This window comes from Talpa occidentalis, unplaced genomic scaffold (assembly GCF_014898055.3).
Source record: "Talpa occidentalis isolate TD23 unplaced genomic scaffold, MPIMG_talOcc4v2.1 talOcc4.5, whole genome shotgun sequence".
Lineage (NCBI taxonomy): Eukaryota > Metazoa > Chordata > Mammalia > Eulipotyphla > Talpidae > Talpa > Talpa occidentalis.
In genome coordinates, this window is record NW_023604861.1 from 85114756 (window position 1) to 85133737 (window position 18982).

Genomic DNA, 18982 nt, shown 5'->3' on the forward strand with positions numbered 1-18982 from the left:
GGGGCAGGTGAACCAATTTAGGGTCCTCATTTGGTGAGCACACACTGATATGGGCAGGAAAGGATATGGGGACAATAATAGAATTTCTGGAAACACTGGCAAACTAGCCACTGAAAATGGAGAGGGACGGGAAGACTCCGTGGCCAGAGCCCTATCCTTCTGCAGACTCAGATACCATGACCACCACTGCGACTCCAGACAGCAGCTTGTGACACCAACACTGCCGCCACCCAGAACTCCAGATACGGCAGTTATGGCCACCAGAATGGAAGGGCACTGTTCCTGCTTCTTGGTGTCACTTGCTCCCAATTCAAAGTCCAGGGCAGACCCATCTGATCGGTTGACTACACCATCTGCCTGAGCTGAGAGCCAAGAAGGCAAACTTTTCAGCTTCTGTTGTGGGGGTAGGGCTCCACCTTCCACCCAACTGCAAAGGGTGAGGGATTTTCAAACAGGAAGAAGACTCTGAGCAGGCAGCGCAGATGTCAGAGGTCATATTGGGGATTAAGTAATGGAAGGTCCAAGACCATTTTTGTAAGAAGTTTGGAGGGGAAGAAAGAAAGAGTAGTGAATTAATGGAACAGCAAAACAAAATATTTTTTTCTTTTTGGTGAGATTAAGGGACCTGTGTAGTTTCATTGAGGATAAACAAGAAAGTCCCTTGAGGGGGCCTCCCTGGTGGTGCAGGGGTTAAACTCTCAGTGCTATTAAGCTATCGCCAGCCACCACAGCATGAGTTAGATCCCTGGCCAGGGAGACAACACACATGGCACAGCAGACCTCTCCTGTCTCACCTGCTGCTCCCCTCAGAAGTGGATTTCAGTGAATCTGCCTGTTCTTCTTCCCACTTTGTCTCTGGTGAATCCTCTCACCCCTGTACCTGTGGCCTACACCCCAGTTCTTGTACGCATAAAGAAATCTTTAAAAAAATAAACAAATCTTTAAAAAAAAGTTTCTTGACCAGTCAAATGTAGCTGACACTCCACTCTGCCTCTGTAGTAGGACAGAACTGTCCAGAAATGTGACCACTTTGGACAAAAGGACACGGCTTCTGAAATAAAGTAACTTCGAGAAGCATTACCAATGATCTAAAAAACTTCAGTTGTCTGTTGTCTTTAATTAACATCTAAATAGATAACATTCTTCTATAATTATAATATGGAAATATCTATGAACAAAATAGATACATTTTTGGCAAATTTCTAGGAAAGAATGGTGTCAGTCAAGTTCATCCAAGTTTTTAAGCAGCAGCCTCTTCGCAGCCAGGGTGCGGTCAGTGTTTGGGAACAGAGGTAAATATCCGTAGTCCGTGCATCCCTTTGATTTCTTCTTTTAATGCCTAAGTAAGTAAAAGAGCATTATTGTTTATTTTGTATTTGATACTGACTATTCTAAGCCTCTATGAGAGTATTTTTATAGAGTTCTCTATGAGACTTCACACATGCATTGTTTAAGCAGTTTTTCCATTTTTGAAAACAATTTTTATTTTTTGAATCAGTATGTAACAAGGATAAAAAAATCCAAAGATAGAAAACGAAATGTGGGCCTCCCTGGTGGCACAAGGGGTTCAGACGCAACCTATGAAGCTGTCCGCAGCCTCTGCAGCATGAGTTCGATCCCCGGCCAGCCAGGGAGCAACCCACATGGCGCGTAGCAGACCTCTCCTGTCGCATCCACTGCTCCCCTCAGCAGTGTACTTCAGTCAATCTGCCTGTTCTGTTTCCCACTCTGTCTCTGGTGGATCCTCTCACCCCCCACACCTCTGGCCTGTACCCCAGTTCTTGTATGCATAAATAAATCTTGAAAAAAAAAAAAAAAAACAAGAAAACGGAATGTGGTGAAGTCTCCCTCCCAGCCCTAGTCCTCCACCCCCCAAGTTCTACCTCCTACCCCAAAAAGAGAATTGTTAGTTTCTGTATATCTCTGCAAGGATTTGAAAATGCACACTAATTGAAAATTCAAACAAATATGATTATGTATTCCACTCACTACCTTTTAGAAACACAAATGGTAGCATTTCAAACACACTGTCCTACACTTTGCTTTTCCCCCTAACGACCAGAGATCTTTCCCTGTCAGAGAGAGCAACCTCATTCTTATGTGCATCAGCACAGTATTCCATCACAGGGATCATTCATAACTTTTCAGTCTGTCCCTTACTGAGGAACTTTTAATCTGTTTCTTGTTTTTGCTATTTTAAGTAATGAATAGCTGTTTTTTGAAACCACACTAATTAGCACAAATTCCTCAACTGTAATTTTGGGTAATCAGGAAATAAAGTTGCCATTGAGATTAGCATAAGGCTACAAATGATGTCAGGCCCTAAGTGTAAATAAGCCACCACAGTCAAAATCAGCATTAGCACCTGTAGTGCCAGGAGAGAAGACACAGGACCCAGGGGAGGCTTGGACCACTCAAGTTTATAATCAGTACAGAGAAGGAGACAAAGTCCTTTTATATGAGGCCCAAAACTGATCACTGGGGACATTTTTTCCTCGGTTTGTCCAGCAATCTCTTGTCTCGTGAGGATCAGTTCTTTTTCACTTGTGTACTGCTGTGGGACTACCTACCAGTAGGCTGGTACTGTGGTAGCTCTGTCCAGTGGCCCAGCCTGACTGGCCCAGGGAGGCACATGACCCAAAAGAGGCCAATGAGAACCTCCCCTGAGATTTTTCAGTGTGGAACCTTATTTGTGGGTTATTATACCGCAATAATGTCAGTTAGGGTACTGGGGGCCACATTCCCCACTCAAAAAAGAAAGCCATTTCCAGGAGGAGAAAATGAAGCCAACATACAGAAAGAAATCAAAAACTCTAGAGAAAGTAAGAGAAAATATGCAAGAGAGTAAGCAGAATGAATTGTTTTAGGACCCTGAATCTAAATATGCCAGAAACCAGATAATTTCATCACATAGGACAATTAATTTTCTGTTTGCTTATGTAATTTAACTTGGTCTCAAATTATGAGTCCTAACACGTTGCAGGTTAACAAAGTTAGGAGAATTTTTTTTTTTAAAGATTTATTTATTTATTTATACAAACACTGGATACAGTTAGAAGTGCGGGAGGGTGAGAGAATTCACCAGAGCCAGAACGGGGAACAGAACAGGCAGAAGGACCGAAGTACACTGCTGAGGGGAGCAGCGGGCGACAGGAGAGGTCTGCGCGCCATGTGGGACCCTCACCCGGCTGGGGAACAAACCGGCGCCAGTGCTGCAGAGGCTGCGGACAGCTTTGCAACCCAGCGCTCAACCGCTGTGCCACTGGGGAGGACCTGAATTTTTAAGGACAATCTAATCCTCTCCCCTTCTTTGAGAAAAAAGAAACCTTCTCATCCCTTGTCCAATGTCAGTAAACAGTGAATAACAGTGAAGACCTGAACCCAGTGTCCTGAAGTCCTGGCCACGCCTGGTTTCACTCAACTTCCTGTTTAGCCTGATTATACTACAACAGCAGTTCAGCTGCTGTTGTTTGGGGTCAATAAGCCCATCCTCAAATTCACAGATAAGTTCTTCAAATCTGTAGATGAGTGTGCATCTGCTATTATCAGTGTGGTGTTGCCTGACACAACAGATGAGTAAAAATGGCCCCTGAAAAAGCTTCATGTCATCACTTGGAATGACAATTCCTTGAACCAAGGGCTCCCTGCTTTCTGTTGGCAGAGAGCTCCCATACGCTGTCCCATGTCTGTTTGGGCCACAACCAACCTCCCTGCCCTAAAGCCTCTGTGGCTACACCTTCCCATGCAATGCCTCGGTGTAGGGTAAAGAAAATATCAGGCTTTTCTGCCCTTCCGCCATCAGGATAGATGATGGATCCTTGTCCTGAATGCATGCCTGATGGTGGGCACCTGGAATAGGGTGTGGGCATAGGTAGATGGGATTCAGCTGAGCTAAGACTGTGCTTTTAAGGGCGGCGTCACGGGGGGACGCCAGCAGCACCAGCACCAGCAGCCGCCGCAGCAGAAGCTGAAAGAGAAGCCGAAAAAGAAGTAGCAGAAGCCAAGAGAGAAGCAGAGAACGCCGGAGAGCCCAGATAGAGTGAAGACTTGCTGGGGGCTGGGAGGCCTGCCAGCCTCCCAGCCCCCCAGCCAGCACCCCTGCCTGCCATATGCCTGGTGAACCCCAATAAAAGACCTGCAAAACCACTGAGGACTCTGACTCCTCCTTTACCCGGTCTGCATGGGATCAGAAAACCTGCACTGTGCCCATGTCCGGCCCCCTACAATTGGCGTAAGTCGGCAAGATCCATGCAGACAGGTATTGGAGCCCTCCGAAGACCTGGAGGGACTAAGGAGTAAAAGACTGCCTGTGACGACGCTGGAGGCACCATGGCGGTATAGAAGATGGATACGTCCACGAGCTACAGGATGAGACCTGGCGTGAAGGAGACGCCCGAAAGGACCAGCCAACGACACCAGAAAGGACCAGCCAACGACACCGGAAAGGACCAGCCAATGACCCCTGAGGCAGCAGGCCGTTGCTGAAGCAGGGAGAGGCCAATGGACTTGAACTGATGGACTTGGACTGATAGACTGATGAACTGATAAACTTGGACTGACAATCCCGCCAGAAGGCGGAGGACCTTGGCAGGTTATTTTTTTTTTGAGAATCTGGGGGTGGCCAGTGGGCCTAGATGGCCAAAAGCAGCCTGTGTATGCCCAGTGGCCAGGTGGAGGAGAAAAGCCAACTAAGGTGGCAAAAGCTGGTACTGATGCTAAGTTGAGAAGCCCTAAAGCGGCTGTTAAGCAGCCTGGGTATGCTGAAGCCCTGTGAGTCTCGTAAAATCACCTATGGGTGATGCCCTGCTCATTCTTGAGTGAGGGTGAGTTGCTGAGGAGCCCGTCCTTGGGGGACGGGTGGGGAATGTGGCTTGGGGTGGAGCCCAAGCCAAATGCAAAGTTTGGATCCCCAACCCATGTGCTTGTGCAGTGGGTTGGCTTGAGAGCAGGGGTCTGTGAGTCGCATGGGTGGCCATGAAGGCCGAGTGTTGGAGCGACTGCAGACAGAAACCCTGAGGGTTGGCGATTACCCCCAACAGAATAAAATTGCCAATCCCAGAGCTAGTGCATCCTGGGGGTGGATGCTGTGTGTGCCTTGTAGCTGAGACTACAGCCAGAGAAGGCCAGGAAGCCTGACGGCTCCTGGTGTGATATAGTAGATGCCGTGTGTGATTTCCCCTCCCTCGTATGAGCAGTGCCTTCGGCAGCAGATTTGGTGGCTCATCTGCTGGTACCAATAATTGTCTTTTGCACTTGGTTGGTGCCCTGCCTGGACTTATTTGTGTTCTGTTGTATTTTGTTATGTTGTATTTTGTTATTTGATGTATTTGCTTTTGTGGGCCATGGCTGCATTGTTTGTTTGCTTAGAAAATTGTGTATATATGTATAGACTGTATGGCAGAAAACCCTGAGGGGGTGGACTGTAGGGTAAAGAAAATATCAGGCTTTTCTGCCCTTCCGCCATCAGGATAGATGATGGATCCTTGTCCTGAATGCATGCCTGATGGTGGGCACCTGGAATAGGGTGTGGGCATAGGTAGATGGGATTCAGCTGAGCTAAGACTGTGCTTTTAAGGGCGGCGTCACGGGGGGACGCCAGCAGCACCAGCACCAGCAGCCGCCGCAGCAGAAGCTGAAAGAGAAGCCGAGAAAGAAGTAGCAGAAGCCAAGAGAGAAGCAGAGAACGCCGGAGAGCCCAGATAGAGTGAAGACTTGCTGGGGGCTGGGAGGCCTGCCAGCCTCCCAGCCCCCCAGCCAGCACCCCTGCCTGCCATATGCCTGGTGAACCCCAATAAAAGACCTGCAAAACCACTGAGGACTCTGACTCCTCCTTTACCCGGTCTGCATGGGATCAGAAAACCTGCACTGTGCCCATGTCCGGCCCCCTACACTCGGACAGAGTACCCTTCTGGACCTTGACCCCTCACACCCTGGGCACTTAACCTTCCCATGCCTCCTCCCGGTTCTCTGTAGGTCTCCAACACAGTCTCTCACAGATATACAGGCCTTAGAGATCCCCTGGGTCACTTTACAGTTGCAGAAACTGAGGCCCAGATAGGGAAGTGACTTGGCTAAAATCCCAGTTTATAAGATGTAGCTTGGATGAGCATTTTTCAGCACCTGCCATGCCCATATCATTCAGATGGACATGGGGAACACAAATGAAAAAAACATGGGAAAATGATGAAAAAAGAAAAGGAAAGTAATGCACACAAGTACATCAGAAGTAGATTGAGCACAGAAAGTGACGGGCTGCCGGGCCAGGTGCCAGAGCCAGGGTGTAGGGTAAGGAAAAGGTATCAGGCTTTTCTGCCCTCCCGCCATTAGGATAGATGAGGGAACCCAGTGATCCTGAATGCATGCCTGATGGCGGGCACCTGAAGTGGGTACACCTGGGCTGAGAGACTGGATTTTTAAGGGCGGCGTCACGGGGATGCCAGCAGCAACAGCAGCCGAGAGAGAAGCAGAGAACGCGGAAAGCCCAGATAGAGTGAAGACTTGCTGGGGGCTGGGAGGCCTGCCAGCCTCCCGGCCCCCTAGTACCCCTGCCTGCTGTGTACCTGGTAAACCCCCAATTAAAGCCTGCAAAAAGCCACTGAGGGGTCCAGGACTCTGACTCCTCCTTTACCTGGTCTGCTGGATCAGAAAACCCGCACCTGACCCTACACAGGGCATCTGGTCCAGGAGGACAAGATGAGGAAAGATCCTACCACAAGCCACCGTGAAAACCCTGACCGAGTCAGGTACATTCAGGGGAGACTGAGGCAGGCCACACAGAGGGTAGGTATCCCAGACTAGGCAGGTGGGCTAGATTCCATGGGCAACCAGGGTGCCCACTGCAGGGCTCTGTGCAGGAGAGATGTGGGCAAAGGCACCCTCAGAGGAGGGTGAGAGACGACAGGCAGGAAAGAGGCCAAAGACGGGAAAAGGGAAACCACCATTTACCAAGCGCCTACCACATGCTGTCACGAAGCTCAGCACAGGTGGTGACTATCTTGTGTGATCTCTGCCAACAAGAAAAGTGAGGCTCAGATCCCTCTGTGAAGCAGAACGCCAAAATGGAAGCAGTTCTGTCTAACACATAGAGAACTGGATGCTCTCTCTCCTCCCTATGTCCCTCCTTTAGGACAGGAGCAGGATGCATGGGGGCTCCTGGGAGAGGAGGAAAACGCCTCATCCTGGCCTGGCCCAAAGCAAATGGCTGGACTATTTCTGAGGAGAAGGCTGCTGCCCCGTGGGAGCCGGAGAGGAGGAATATTGTGCAACCATCCCAGATGGGATGGCTCATTGTTGATTCGGGCAGGCGAAAAGAGAATTTTGGCGCCTTCAGTATCTCTAACATGCTTTTAATGCTGAATCAGGGGACTGGACAGGCCAGCAGGCATGAGGCAGCAACTGAGCCCCCTCGCCCCCATGAATCTCCCCTTTGAGCCCTCGCTTCTTTCTCCTGTGCTCTCCATGATCACTGCCCGGGTGTCCGTAATCATAGACGCATATGCCCCGTGCTCACACTTCTAAGTACTTTTTGCAAAAACACATTATCACGTGTAGGTGGTGAAGCCTGGGCGGAAAGCAAGGTCACAGGTGGCAGCCATAGTGGCTAGCGGTGGGAAGGCGCAAAAGAGCCTGAGTAATTCCATTTCCCCTACAAGAAGCCACAACCAGCAACGTCCCAGAGGATCCAGGAGTTTACTCCTGAGGATGGAACTGGTATGACCTGTGACAATAGGGGTGCCCCATCCCTGAGGAATGAGGCAGGAACTGTCTGATGAGGAGTTGGGGCCGAGGAGGTGGATTCAGCACCAGATGGGACCTATACAGGAGCCTTTGAGACTGAGGCTCAATCCTATGGTAACTAGGCAAGACCAGTGAGGAAGGCTTCATTCACCCAGGCCTAGGCTCACCAGGCCCCCCACCCACAGACTGGCATGCAGTGCATCTGGACAGGCACACCCCCCCACTCTCTCACCTGGTTCCTCAAGAAACCATATACTCAGTAACCAGGGAACTGAGACCAGAACCCGGGAGCAGAGTTAGGTCACCTCTGCCTCCTCCTACGTGGGTACTGCCAGCCTTGGCTGCCAGCACTGCTGAAAGATAGGCAACCAACTTTCGGTCTGCCTCAGACCCCTGCAGGCCAACAGACTTGCTTTTAAATGCCATTTCACACTGCTCCTCCCACATGACTCTAAAGTCACCGTCAGCAGATGCGATCATCTGAAAATGCCCACAAAGCACATCAGATGCAGTCAGAGCCTGACAGCTTGCTGTTGCCAGCAAGGGCCTCTGCTCAAGTCGAAGTTCAAGCTCTGGGAATGCCCTTCTTTCACTGGCAATGCCCACTTAGGCTGGCTGTGGCACTGCATCCCCTACTCTGTGACAAGCTACGTTCAGGGGGCAAAGTGGTAACCAGGTTAAAAATAGAGCAGTCACCCCTTATCCACTGGGGATATGTCTCAAGACCCCCCCCCCCCCAGGGACACCTGAGACCATAGAGAGCACAAAGCAAAGCCTTAGATAAACTTTTTCCTATACACACAGACCTATGGTAAAGTTTAACTTATAAATTAGGCACAGCAAGAGAGAGCAATCATAACTAATAATGAAATAAAACAACTGTAACAACATACTCTGATAAAAGTGATGCGAATGTGCTTTCTTTCTCTCAAAATATCTTAGTCACAATATTTGTGGGCCACAAGTTGACTGCAGGTAGCTGCAACAGCACAAGCTGAAACAGCATAAGGAGGGACTGCTGACTCCAGTGCAAGGAGATGAACTGTCTGAAATGGAAAGCCTTTCAATCATTGAACACTGCTCTGTGAGCCCAAACCCACGCCAGCACTCTTTATTGTCTGCAAACCAACCAATGCTGATCAAACTCCTATCTGTGCCAGGTCCTATGCGAGGTGTAGGACAAAGCAGTGAGTAAAGCAGACTCAGGGCCAGCCTGCACAGAGTGGCTGTCCTGGGGAAACAGCAGGCAAGTGAGGGATTTCTCCTGCTGGGACAGTGCTCGGGAAGTCCATGTTCAGGTGAAGCTCAGAGGAAACTGTGAGCCCAAGATAAATCAGGTGACATACCCCCAAACCTACGGATCTGCTGCCTCCCCCTGGATATGGCAGTCTCTGCCCAGTGTTGCAGATGAGAGTGATGGCGGATGACACTGAATAAGGCTTACTACGTCCAGGACACTGTCCTCAGTGCTCTACGTGCACTTTATCACAAATCCTGGGAGGCAAGTATTACCACTCTCCTCATCTTATAGATGAGAAAATCGAAGCACAGGAAGATTTGATAAGTAGCTCAACGTTGCACAACTAGAAAGCAGCAGGGCCAAGATTTGAAATGTGGGCAATTCAACTCTAGAATCTGCATCTACAACCACTCGTAACCACGGCTTCAGGCCAGGGGATGCACTCAAACTAACAGCACCCCTGGGGGTTGGCTTATACTGGGAAGCACTCAGTTTTGGGGACAATATCCAAAGAACCCCCAGCTGGGAATGATCTGGATTAGTTAGGGCTTTCCTGGCTTGTCTTCCATCTTGGCGCTAATTCCTGAGATCAGGTGAGCCCAGAAGTGTTTCTGGGGGAGTCAGGTGGTTCCTGTTCCATCACAGACTGCCAGGTGAGACCACATCCAAATGAAGAGCTAGGCTCCATGAAGAACCAAAGATAAATCCGAAAGGGAGCCAGTCCACAAAGGGCCGACAGGACCACGGGGCAGATGGATGGCACGTCAGTATCCAGTACACGAGGCAGAAAATGCTGGAGTCAGAGGGTGGAAAGCATTCCTTCCCTGCCAGGCAGGTCGGGGAGCAGCATTTGAGCTGAATGCAGGATGGATGGGGGCAGTGCCGGGAGGTGGTCTCACATGGGTGGAGGTCCCACTTGGATAAGGGTCCAGATGCATGGAGACCAATACACAGGGGATGGGTGGAAGGTATGAGTGGAGAAGCCCTCAGATAGCAGAACACCTGAACTTGATGCCACAGAGAGACTCTAAAGATCAGAGCTGTGCTTTACAAAAGTGAAGCTAGTTCACAAAAGTTAAACTAGGGCAAGACCTAGTTAGACTAGGGCAATACCCCTAGTCTAACACCAAGCTGAAGGGGACAGCTTATAGACACAGACTCAAGCAAGGGTCAAGGCAAGTATAAATTCCAAGTAAAACAAGCACGGATAATGAATAAGCCTTTATCTGGCTAAATCCGACATTCCGGACCCCTAATGTTCTGTCGCTGGACCAGGGCAGCAGGAGCAATCGTCAACCTCAATGTACTCTCTATAAGACAGTCCTAAAGAAAGACCAAAAAAAATCTTCAAAATCTACAAAAACATCTTGTAGTACTCCTACATTAATAAATACTATTGTGTGTAGTGATAAAAATAAACACTGAGGGCCTCCCCTGGTGCGGTTGAGCGCTGGGCTGCGAAGCTGCCCGCAGCCTCTGCAGCGCCGGTTCGATCCCCGGCCACTGGCGAGGGTCCCACATGGCGTGCAGACCTCTCCTGCTGCCCGCTGCTCCCCTCAGCAGTGTATTTCATCAGTCTGCCTGTTCTGTTCTCCGCTCTGGCTCTGGTGAATTCTCTCACCCTCCCACACTTCTTCTAGGGAGTACCCAGTGCTTGTATAAATAAATAAATCAATCTTAAAAAGCAAAAACAAAAACAAAAAAAAAACATTGCTAGCATTATACCAGGACATCAAAATAACAATGGGATGGATGGCTTGTTTTCCATTTTGAATGAGAGTTCCTATTTCCTACAATCTGATTCCAGAGAGCTCTATTTTTCTCAGGTTCTGAGTCTTGTTCATGTGGCTGTGGTTTTGCTTCACTCTTTCCCAAGACTGCCAGTAAAATACAAGCCCTGCTCGGCAGGCTTTTCAGAAGCTGGCCAGTGACATAGAAGTGTTGTGCCTCTACTGACCTGGTTTACCATCTGGTGCTGCTGGACAGTTCTCTTCTCCTTAAATTCTTCTGACTCGATTTGGATTTCATACATCGCCCCACAGCCTCCTGAAATACACACGATTTGAAAGTGTTCGTGTATTCCGTTATGGCAGCCACAGCCCCCATATGTCCCTTAAGCACTGCACAACCCTATAAAGGTCTGGGTGCTGGGAGCAAAAGGATGGTTGCTCTGACTGTCAGTTACAATCTGACCACATGCGCCTCCTGGCAGCCTGCCTTAATCCAGTGTGTTCTTCCTTTTACAAGATGGCTGCACTACCCAGGATTATGACTTGTGGGGAAGATAAGGCGTGAAACGTGGAAAACACAGGAAATGTAGGTTTTCCTAGTATTTCCTTTTACTTGACCAACAAATGCATGGGATGGGAGTGAGGGGACTGATTTTTTTGTGTTCACCTTACAAAGGACCAGCAACCAGCATTGTATAAAGTGCAACAACGTACTAAAATTTGACTTGAAAATTGTGTGTAACACTATCTAAAAGAAAAGAAGGGGACAAGGAAGTGTGAGAGAGACAGGGACACAGCATTACAATAAAAGTACAGGTGCAAAGCCATGGGCTGCTTGGAGCTCTCTCCACACTTGCTGCTTGAGTGTTCTGTCCTGTGTTGCTCAGGGAGGTCTGCTTTCTGGAGAAGCTCCCCTGTCAGAGCTAGTGGCAGGCCCTTCCAGGCCTGCCCATGCTTGTTACTGCTTGACTAGAGAGCTGGTGCTGATGGCTGATGGAAGCATGGTACGCAAGCATGGAACAACGTGGGCAAGAAAGAATATAGCCTCTGGGCTGTTGTATGTGAAATGCAAGGTCCCCATAGGTTTCGTTTTGCTTCTCCCATGTGCTTTAGGAGTCCAAACCTGGATTAAATCAAGGTTCAAGGCCCCAATTCCCTTTCTGTATTCCATCCAGGGAAGGGAAGACTCATGCTGGAGGTCAAGCTCCAGTTCTGTCCTACCTGGGCCTGGGCAGGTACAGGACTAGTGACAGCAAGGTCTCAGCACTGCCTGAGACCCTGCAGGTGCTCACCAACCCACCATCCCATGGCTCTTTAGATGGATTAATGCTACAGTTCAGGGAAAAATTACTTTCTAACCATTCTCCTAACCCTTGTAAATATTATGTTCTCAGAGAAGCCTCATGGCAATACTGAGTGGCACACTGCATCTGGGTGGAGGGAAAAGCAGGTCAACGCTTATCTCAATTGCCACCTGGACTAAACTGTCCCTACGTGGGTTTGGATAGAGGCCCTATCTCCCCCATCCCGTGGTGCACTAGCTGATTTCCCAGTCTGTTTCTAACACACAGCTCATCTGAATTTTCAAGGTGCCAGTGGCCATGGGAGCAAGATAGGGCCTGTCGGCCTGTCCTAGGTCCTGGTTCTGGCTTCAATTCTGCTGCCTCCCTCTCCATGAGAACCTGCGTAGGTTCTGTGGCCTCTCTGGGCTCGTCTCCTCACAGCCATTCTGCTGCCTCCTCCATAGAAGAAGGCTGGCCTCTCTGGCGTCACTGAAAGTGAGGCAGTTTCTTTATTCAAAAGAATAAAGTCCTCATGGGGTCTGCTCCATCTCTGAAGCTCTAGGGCATCAGGAGAATGTGGGAAAATTAGAGTAAGGCCCAGCTCATAGTCAAATTAAAGACTGTCAACCTGAGTCTCGGGATGACTAAAAGCAACCTCATCCAAGCAGTCCCAGCTGGTGAACATGAGTCCTCCCAGCTGGCTCTTGTTCCCAGTTTCCCTTCCTTGTTTCTATATCCCCCCACCTCCACCCTATCCGGTAGGAGAGGCTGAGTCCATCTGCTCCAAGGCCACACATTGAGAAACCACTGATGGCAGTTCCTTACACCAAGTCCCCTGCCCTCTGCCCCCACCCAGGGGTAGAAGGTCTACCAAAGTCTGTGGGAAAGATGAGAGAAAACCTTACCTGAAATATCAGTTACTTTGATAGCAGTAGCTTGAGGAAACTTTTCTTTAAGAACTTGGGTCACTCTGAGCTCCCCCTCAGTCTGTGAGGCAAACATCCGCTGAACACAGTGGAGAAAAGGAAGCTGCCACAGAACAAAGAGGAGTCATACAGAGCCTGATGACACTGTCCCCAGGCCGAACTGGGCTACTGCCCTACCTGCTCTTGCCCTGAAGGCCTGACTCCAGGCACTTACCATGAGTGACTAGTCAGAGGGGCAGTATGGTGTCAGATGTCCATTTTATCTCTCCAGGATGCAGAATAAGCTTTTTTTTTGGGGGGGGGGGAAGGCTGGGGGGACAGTTATAAATAATTTATTTTGACTGTAGAGACACAAGGCTCACACCTAATTTAGTAGATGTTTAACATCCATGATACTGCTGAGGGAGAGGCACTATCATTACGAGTTTTATAGGTGAAGACACTAGGACACTACATAATATGCCCAAGCTTGCATCTGGTAGTAAGATGCAGAGTCGGGAGAGCCAGGCAGCCTGCCTCAGATGTGCCCTGGTAGGCCAGCATGCCACTGACCAGTCACTTATGGGGCCAAATTCTACCCACCCTTTACACTTGATAAACATTACACACTATCTCCACTGGTATATGACCGTGTAACCTACTGCTCAGTAAGCCAGCTACCTGTTGCCATATGCTCTGGGGAGAGGAAGCAGAATTCTGTTAAATAACCTGAAGGAGGAACATTTTTACATCATTTGCCATTGGCAATATTCCCCCCAACCCCAAACGGCTATCTTAAGGAGCTGGTGCTGATGGGAATGTGTCTCACACCTTAGTGGTAAAGAGCAGAAAACTAGGTCATTAGCCCCTTGGCTGGATTGAGCACATTCTGAAAAAGAAGACTGAAAATAAGAGCCCAACAGTCCTTGGGTGTCAGGTTAAGGTTTTTGGACTTTGTTAGCTAGGCCTCTTGGTGCCACCTGCATGAAATGGTGCCACCTGCATGAAATAATGCCCTCTGATGCTAGTAAGGAAAGATGCCTAGATAAGAGGCATTACAAAGGAAGTAGCACCAGGTATTGGTCCCCAACTGGAGAATGGTGGGTGGGAGAATATCAGGGCTGCTATTCAGTGCTGGTGCCAAAGTTTCCACCCTTTTACTCCTTAGTCCTGCCAATCCTCAGGTCTTTCCTGAGGGCCCAGGCAGGGTCCTGGGTTATAGACTCTAAGGGCACCCGTTCTAAAATAACCTGTGCAGTAGCTCTTTCACCAGCTGGTCTTAAAGGCCAAGCTGAGTCTGTCCTGCTACTTGTCACCTTCCAGAGCTGAGGCCAGGTCAGCCCTCAGGACTTTGGGAATGGGAGAGTGATTAGAGGAAGAACTACACCAATCACGACATGCCTACTGTGCACCTGCCAAAGAAGTCTTGATTCTGGTAGGTAGTTAAAATGCAGGAAAAGAGAAAGATTTGGAGTTAGAATGAGTGTTGTGTAGAGGTGCAGAAACTTGATGCTGTGGACCTGGGTAAGATTACTGGAGTGAGAGATGGAGCCTCTTCTGAGAACAGAGCAGCAAAGGCAGAGGGTGACCAAGTGGGAGGCATCGTGGCAACATTAAAGGGTGGGGATGGTTAGTTTGCAGATTCCCTACATTTCTTTCATCTTAGCAGATCTGTGGGCAGGGGGCTTTAATGAAGCAATCTACCGATAAAATCTCCAGATTCCTACTCTCCGCGATGAAATTCACCAGTGGGGGTGACTCAAAACCAACAGGGGAGAAAGAAGAATATGGCAGGAAGGTGAAAGAAGTGGATGAAGTGAGGCAAAGGATAAAATGTGAAAGAAGAGGAAACTGGGAGAGCGTGCCGCGGGTGCCCTCTGCTGGAGTTCTGCTCCAGAGGTGTGGAATTTAGGGACGGTCAAGGTCACAGCGGCCAGGAGAGCCCAGACCCCGCGACAGTCCCCGACACCCGCGTCCTGACTCTGGGCGATGACTCCAAGTCTTCGGCGCGGCCAGTCAGCATTGCCTGTCCCAGACCCGCAGTGTGATGGCTGCTCATGCGTCACTTCCCGAGCCCCCAACCTTCACCCTGCGCCGGGGCGCCCTCAGAGCGCGACCCGCCCTGAAAGTCGGTAGCCGGGGCCCACGGAACGTCTGACTGACTGACTGACTGACTGACTGAATGAATGAATGAATGAATGAAAAAAAGGAAGGGAGGTCCCTGGGCCCCGCGCTGCGCCCCCGGGATTCGGTCCTGGAGTCCCAGCGGCTCCCGCCCGGGGAAGAGCAGCCCGGCCCACGCCCGCGCTCACCCCGCGGCTCCCGCGGAAAAGGCGCGCCGCCGCGGCCGGGCTCCACGCCGCCATGCCCGGCAAACGCGGCGCGCCGCCCGAGGTCGCTGCGCCGCCCGACAGGCGCGGAGCCTGGGAAACCCGAGCCGCCACCTTGGGCGCGGCCGCCCCCTGCCGCCCGGAGGCCGCGGGTCGCCCCGCCCGGCCCCGCCCCTGCCCTCGCCACGCGCACCCGCCACCTGGATCTGCTAAATGGACCTTCACGCGCCGCCTCGAAACGACTCTGGGGTTCTCCGCCCTTCACCCACCTTCCCGTGCCCTAGGTGGAACCCCGCCTCCACTCCCCGCCGCCCGCAAGCCAGCTTCTAAACTGTGGGGTTTGCATTTCTCCCTCCAGTAAAGGGGAGCCGCAGAAGGATTTTAAGCAGGAGAGTCGCTTTCAGATTTGAGTTTTAGAAAGATCACCCTGGCTCCCGTGAGGAGGGACTGTAGTGGGGCTAATATTGGAAACCTGATATCTGAGGCAACAGTCCTGGACCAGAGGAGCCAAACCAATCATGGGAGGTGGCTGACATACTTTGGAGTTTGCCAGTTCCAGGTAAATGGAATGGAGTGACCGGTGAGAGCGAATAAGGCTTCTAGGATGACTCCCAAGTGTCTGGCTTGGACAATGAGATGGAGGATGAGGGCTAGCTTTGGGGGTGAGGGGGCTGACGGCTTTGGATTTGCCCATAGAACACGGCCTAGCAGAAGTGTGGACTGGAACTGTAGATCCTGGAGTCCTGCGGATGTTATGGAAGCTGACACCCCGCGGGGGTGTGGAAGATGTAAAATTGTCAGCAAACCTGCCCTGCATCTAGAATACCTATCAAGGCCAAAATTCAACCCTTCCCCTCTCTGCTGTTCTTTGTTTGCAGCATGTGGTCTGGTATACCCCAGTAGGTTTTACCAGCTTTTTGCTATTTCATTCTGGCCTGTGCAGTCAGTATGATCAACATTACACTTGGTTAGATATTGGTCACCTTTGTTCCTTAATGTCCTCAGCAAAAATAAGCTCTTTCATTCCAGTATTGATTTCCACATTCTGGCCCTCAATGTGTATATATATTGCTTCCACATTCTAGCCCTCTCTCTCATTTATATATATATATTTAAAATGATGGTTGGTAACTAACTTGTCTTCAATTTTTCTTTTTAGATGTTGATGATATAATTAAAATGGCCAACTTTCCAGTGGTGCAGTGGTGAACCACCCCTTTGCTACTCAAACTCAGGCACGGTTCAGCAGAGACAGGACATCCCCAGTTCTAGGAGAGAACAAAACACTCAGGTCCGGCCAACTAGACATAGGAATTAGTGTAGGTTAGTGTGGGTCACATAATCTGAGCCAGATCAATGTGATCAATGACTACCAGACCAAAAAAAAAAATAATCTTCATTAGCAATTGGATTGCCAAATTGGTAGAAAACCTGGAGCTGCGGGTGGCCATCTTTATAACCATGTGGGCAGCACCTCTTTGGAAATGAAACAGATAAAGAAGCAGAGCTGAGAGCAAAACCAATGAAAACTGAAACTAGGGGCCTCTCTGGTGGCACAGGGATTAAAAACACAGCCCTATCAAGCTATCGCCAGCCACTGCAGCACGAGTTCGATTCCAGCTTACCAGGGAGCTACACACACAGAGCAGACCTCTCCTGTCTGGCCCTTTGCTCCCCTCAGCAGTGTATTTCAGATCTGCCTGTTCTGCTCCCCACTCTGTCTCTGGTGAATCCTCTCGGCACCCCCCGCACCTCTGGTCTACACCCCACTTCTTACATGCATAAATAAATCTTTAAAAAAAAAAAACTAGAAGTACAGGAATAAGCACCATTTTAATTGGATTGTCACGAGACCCATGTTATATGCTCACTGATTTGTATTTGAAGAATTCCTTTAATTGATAATCAGTACTTTAGCTTTTCAACCTTTCTCTGCCCCATAATTTGAGTTCACATTCACTCTTTTTGAGCTGTCAACTCTGCCCTAGTATCCTACCTTAGCCCCAGTTGGCAGAGCCACCTGAAAAGAAAACCTGTCCATTATTTGCTAACTTAAAAAGCTTCAGGTTCCCCATCACCTACAGGCAGACCCCCAAGTTTTTTTTTTTTTTAGATTTTTATATACAATAACTGGGGTACAGGCCAGAGTTGGGGGGGTGAGAGGATTCACCAGAGACAGAGTGGGCAACAGAACAGGCGGATTGACTGAAATACACTGCTGAGGGGAGCAGCAGGTAAGTCGAGAGGTCTGCTGTGCCATGCAGGTAGATCCCTGGCCGGGGATTGAATATGTGGTATAGTGGCTGCGGCTAGCTTCATAGTTGTGTCTTAACCCCTTGCACCACTAGGGAGGTCCACTCCCAAATTCTGTATAATCTAATCCTTACTTACCTGCCCAACTGAAGTGCAACCTTCAGCACACTGATCTACTTATACAAGCTAGGCTGCAAGTTTGGTTATGAATCACCCATTGTTTAATGCAGTTCAAGTCTTCTCCAAGAAGTCCCCTCTGACTGTAAGCTAATGGCCCACAACTTGTGCATGCCTTTTATTGCATCACCCTTTAAAATTATGGGCCTCCCCCGTGGCGCAGCGGTTGAGCGCTGGGTTGCGAAGCTGCCCGCAGCCTCTGCAGTGCCGGTTCAATCCCCAGCTGCTCCCCTGCCACTGGAGGAGGGTCCCACATGGCGCGCAAACCTCTCCTGCCGCCCGCTGCTCCCCTCAGCAGTGTACTTCGGTCCTTCTGCCTGCTCTGCTCCCCGCTCTGGCTCTGGTGAATTCTCTCACCCTCCCATGTGCTTCTGACTGTACCCAGTGCATGTATAAACAAAACAAACAAACAAATAAATAAAATAAAATAAAAAAGCATGCCTCTATTAAAAAAAAAAAAATTAAAAAAAAAAAATAAATAAAATTATATGTATGTTTTTCCCACTGGTCCTTAAGCTCCAGTAGCAGGATCTTGCTTTAGTCATTTATGTCAACAGCCCAGCATGGTATGAGAAAAAAGTTCATGCACTGTGATTATTGAAAAGCACTGATAGAGTCTGCCTGTTTCGTTCTGTTCTGAATCCTCTCACCCCTCCCCCCCACCCCCCCCCACCTCTGGCCTGTACCCCAGTTCTTGTATGCATAAATCTTTAAAAAAGAAAAGCACTGACAGGTTTAGCACTTCTAGTTTCCATTTGAATTTGAGCCCTTTTGGAAAAGGATATGCAGAACAATCTCAACCAACCTGAACTTCCAGGTTAATACTTACAATTTAAAAGTAATGCCTTTAGTCCCAGGAAATGGCTGTCTATTCTTTCTGCATTTCTTTCTCTTCACTTGAGTCCATGGCTAGTCCCAGCTTTCATACTCACAGTATTTAGATCTAACTGGTAGACTCCTTAGGATATCTATGGATAAAACTCCTTGCTTACCTCACTGGGATGACCTCTAATTGCAATAATTTTATTTTATAAAGCACCTGGCACTCTTGAGCACGCAGAATTTTTAGAAATACAGCCCACAAAGAGACCTCCTTTACTACGTTCTAGTGTACTAGTTAATTCAAGTCTGAGCTTTTGTCTTAACACAGAAAATTACTAACATACCTCAGCTGCCACCCCCTCCCAGGTTGCTATTAAGGATTAAATGAGATAACCTGCTAAAAGATTCCTCTAAAACAGGCAGGTTTCCCTAAAGTGGATATTATAGTACTGGTCAGCTACAAATTAAGGAGCTTAGCCACAACCTGTATCAACAGTCTACCTCC

At 49.2% G+C, this 18982-nt stretch overlaps 1 protein-coding gene across 2 annotated transcripts; it reads right to left on the reverse strand.

Annotated features, from left to right (window-relative positions):
* Positions 1–1097: 1097 nt before the first annotated feature.
* Positions 1098–15289, reverse strand: BOLA3 (bolA family member 3). 2 transcript variants are annotated; one of them, XM_037527656.1, is made up of 4 exons: positions 15208–15289; positions 12896–13019; positions 10935–11023; positions 1098–1339 (listed from the first exon to the last, which is right to left on the reverse strand). In XM_037527656.1, the coding sequence occupies exons 1-4, from the start codon at positions 15259–15261 to the stop codon at positions 1274–1276; spliced, it is 333 nt and encodes a 110-aa protein (XP_037383553.1). In that variant the 5' UTR covers positions 15262–15289; the 3' UTR covers positions 1098–1273. The 2 variants fall into 2 exon arrangements, with proteins under 2 accessions (XP_037383553.1, XP_037383554.1); XM_037527657.2 differs by lacking the exon at positions 10935–11023 and having other exon boundaries at positions 15208–15271.
* Between the last annotated feature and the right edge of the window lie 3693 nt (positions 15290–18982).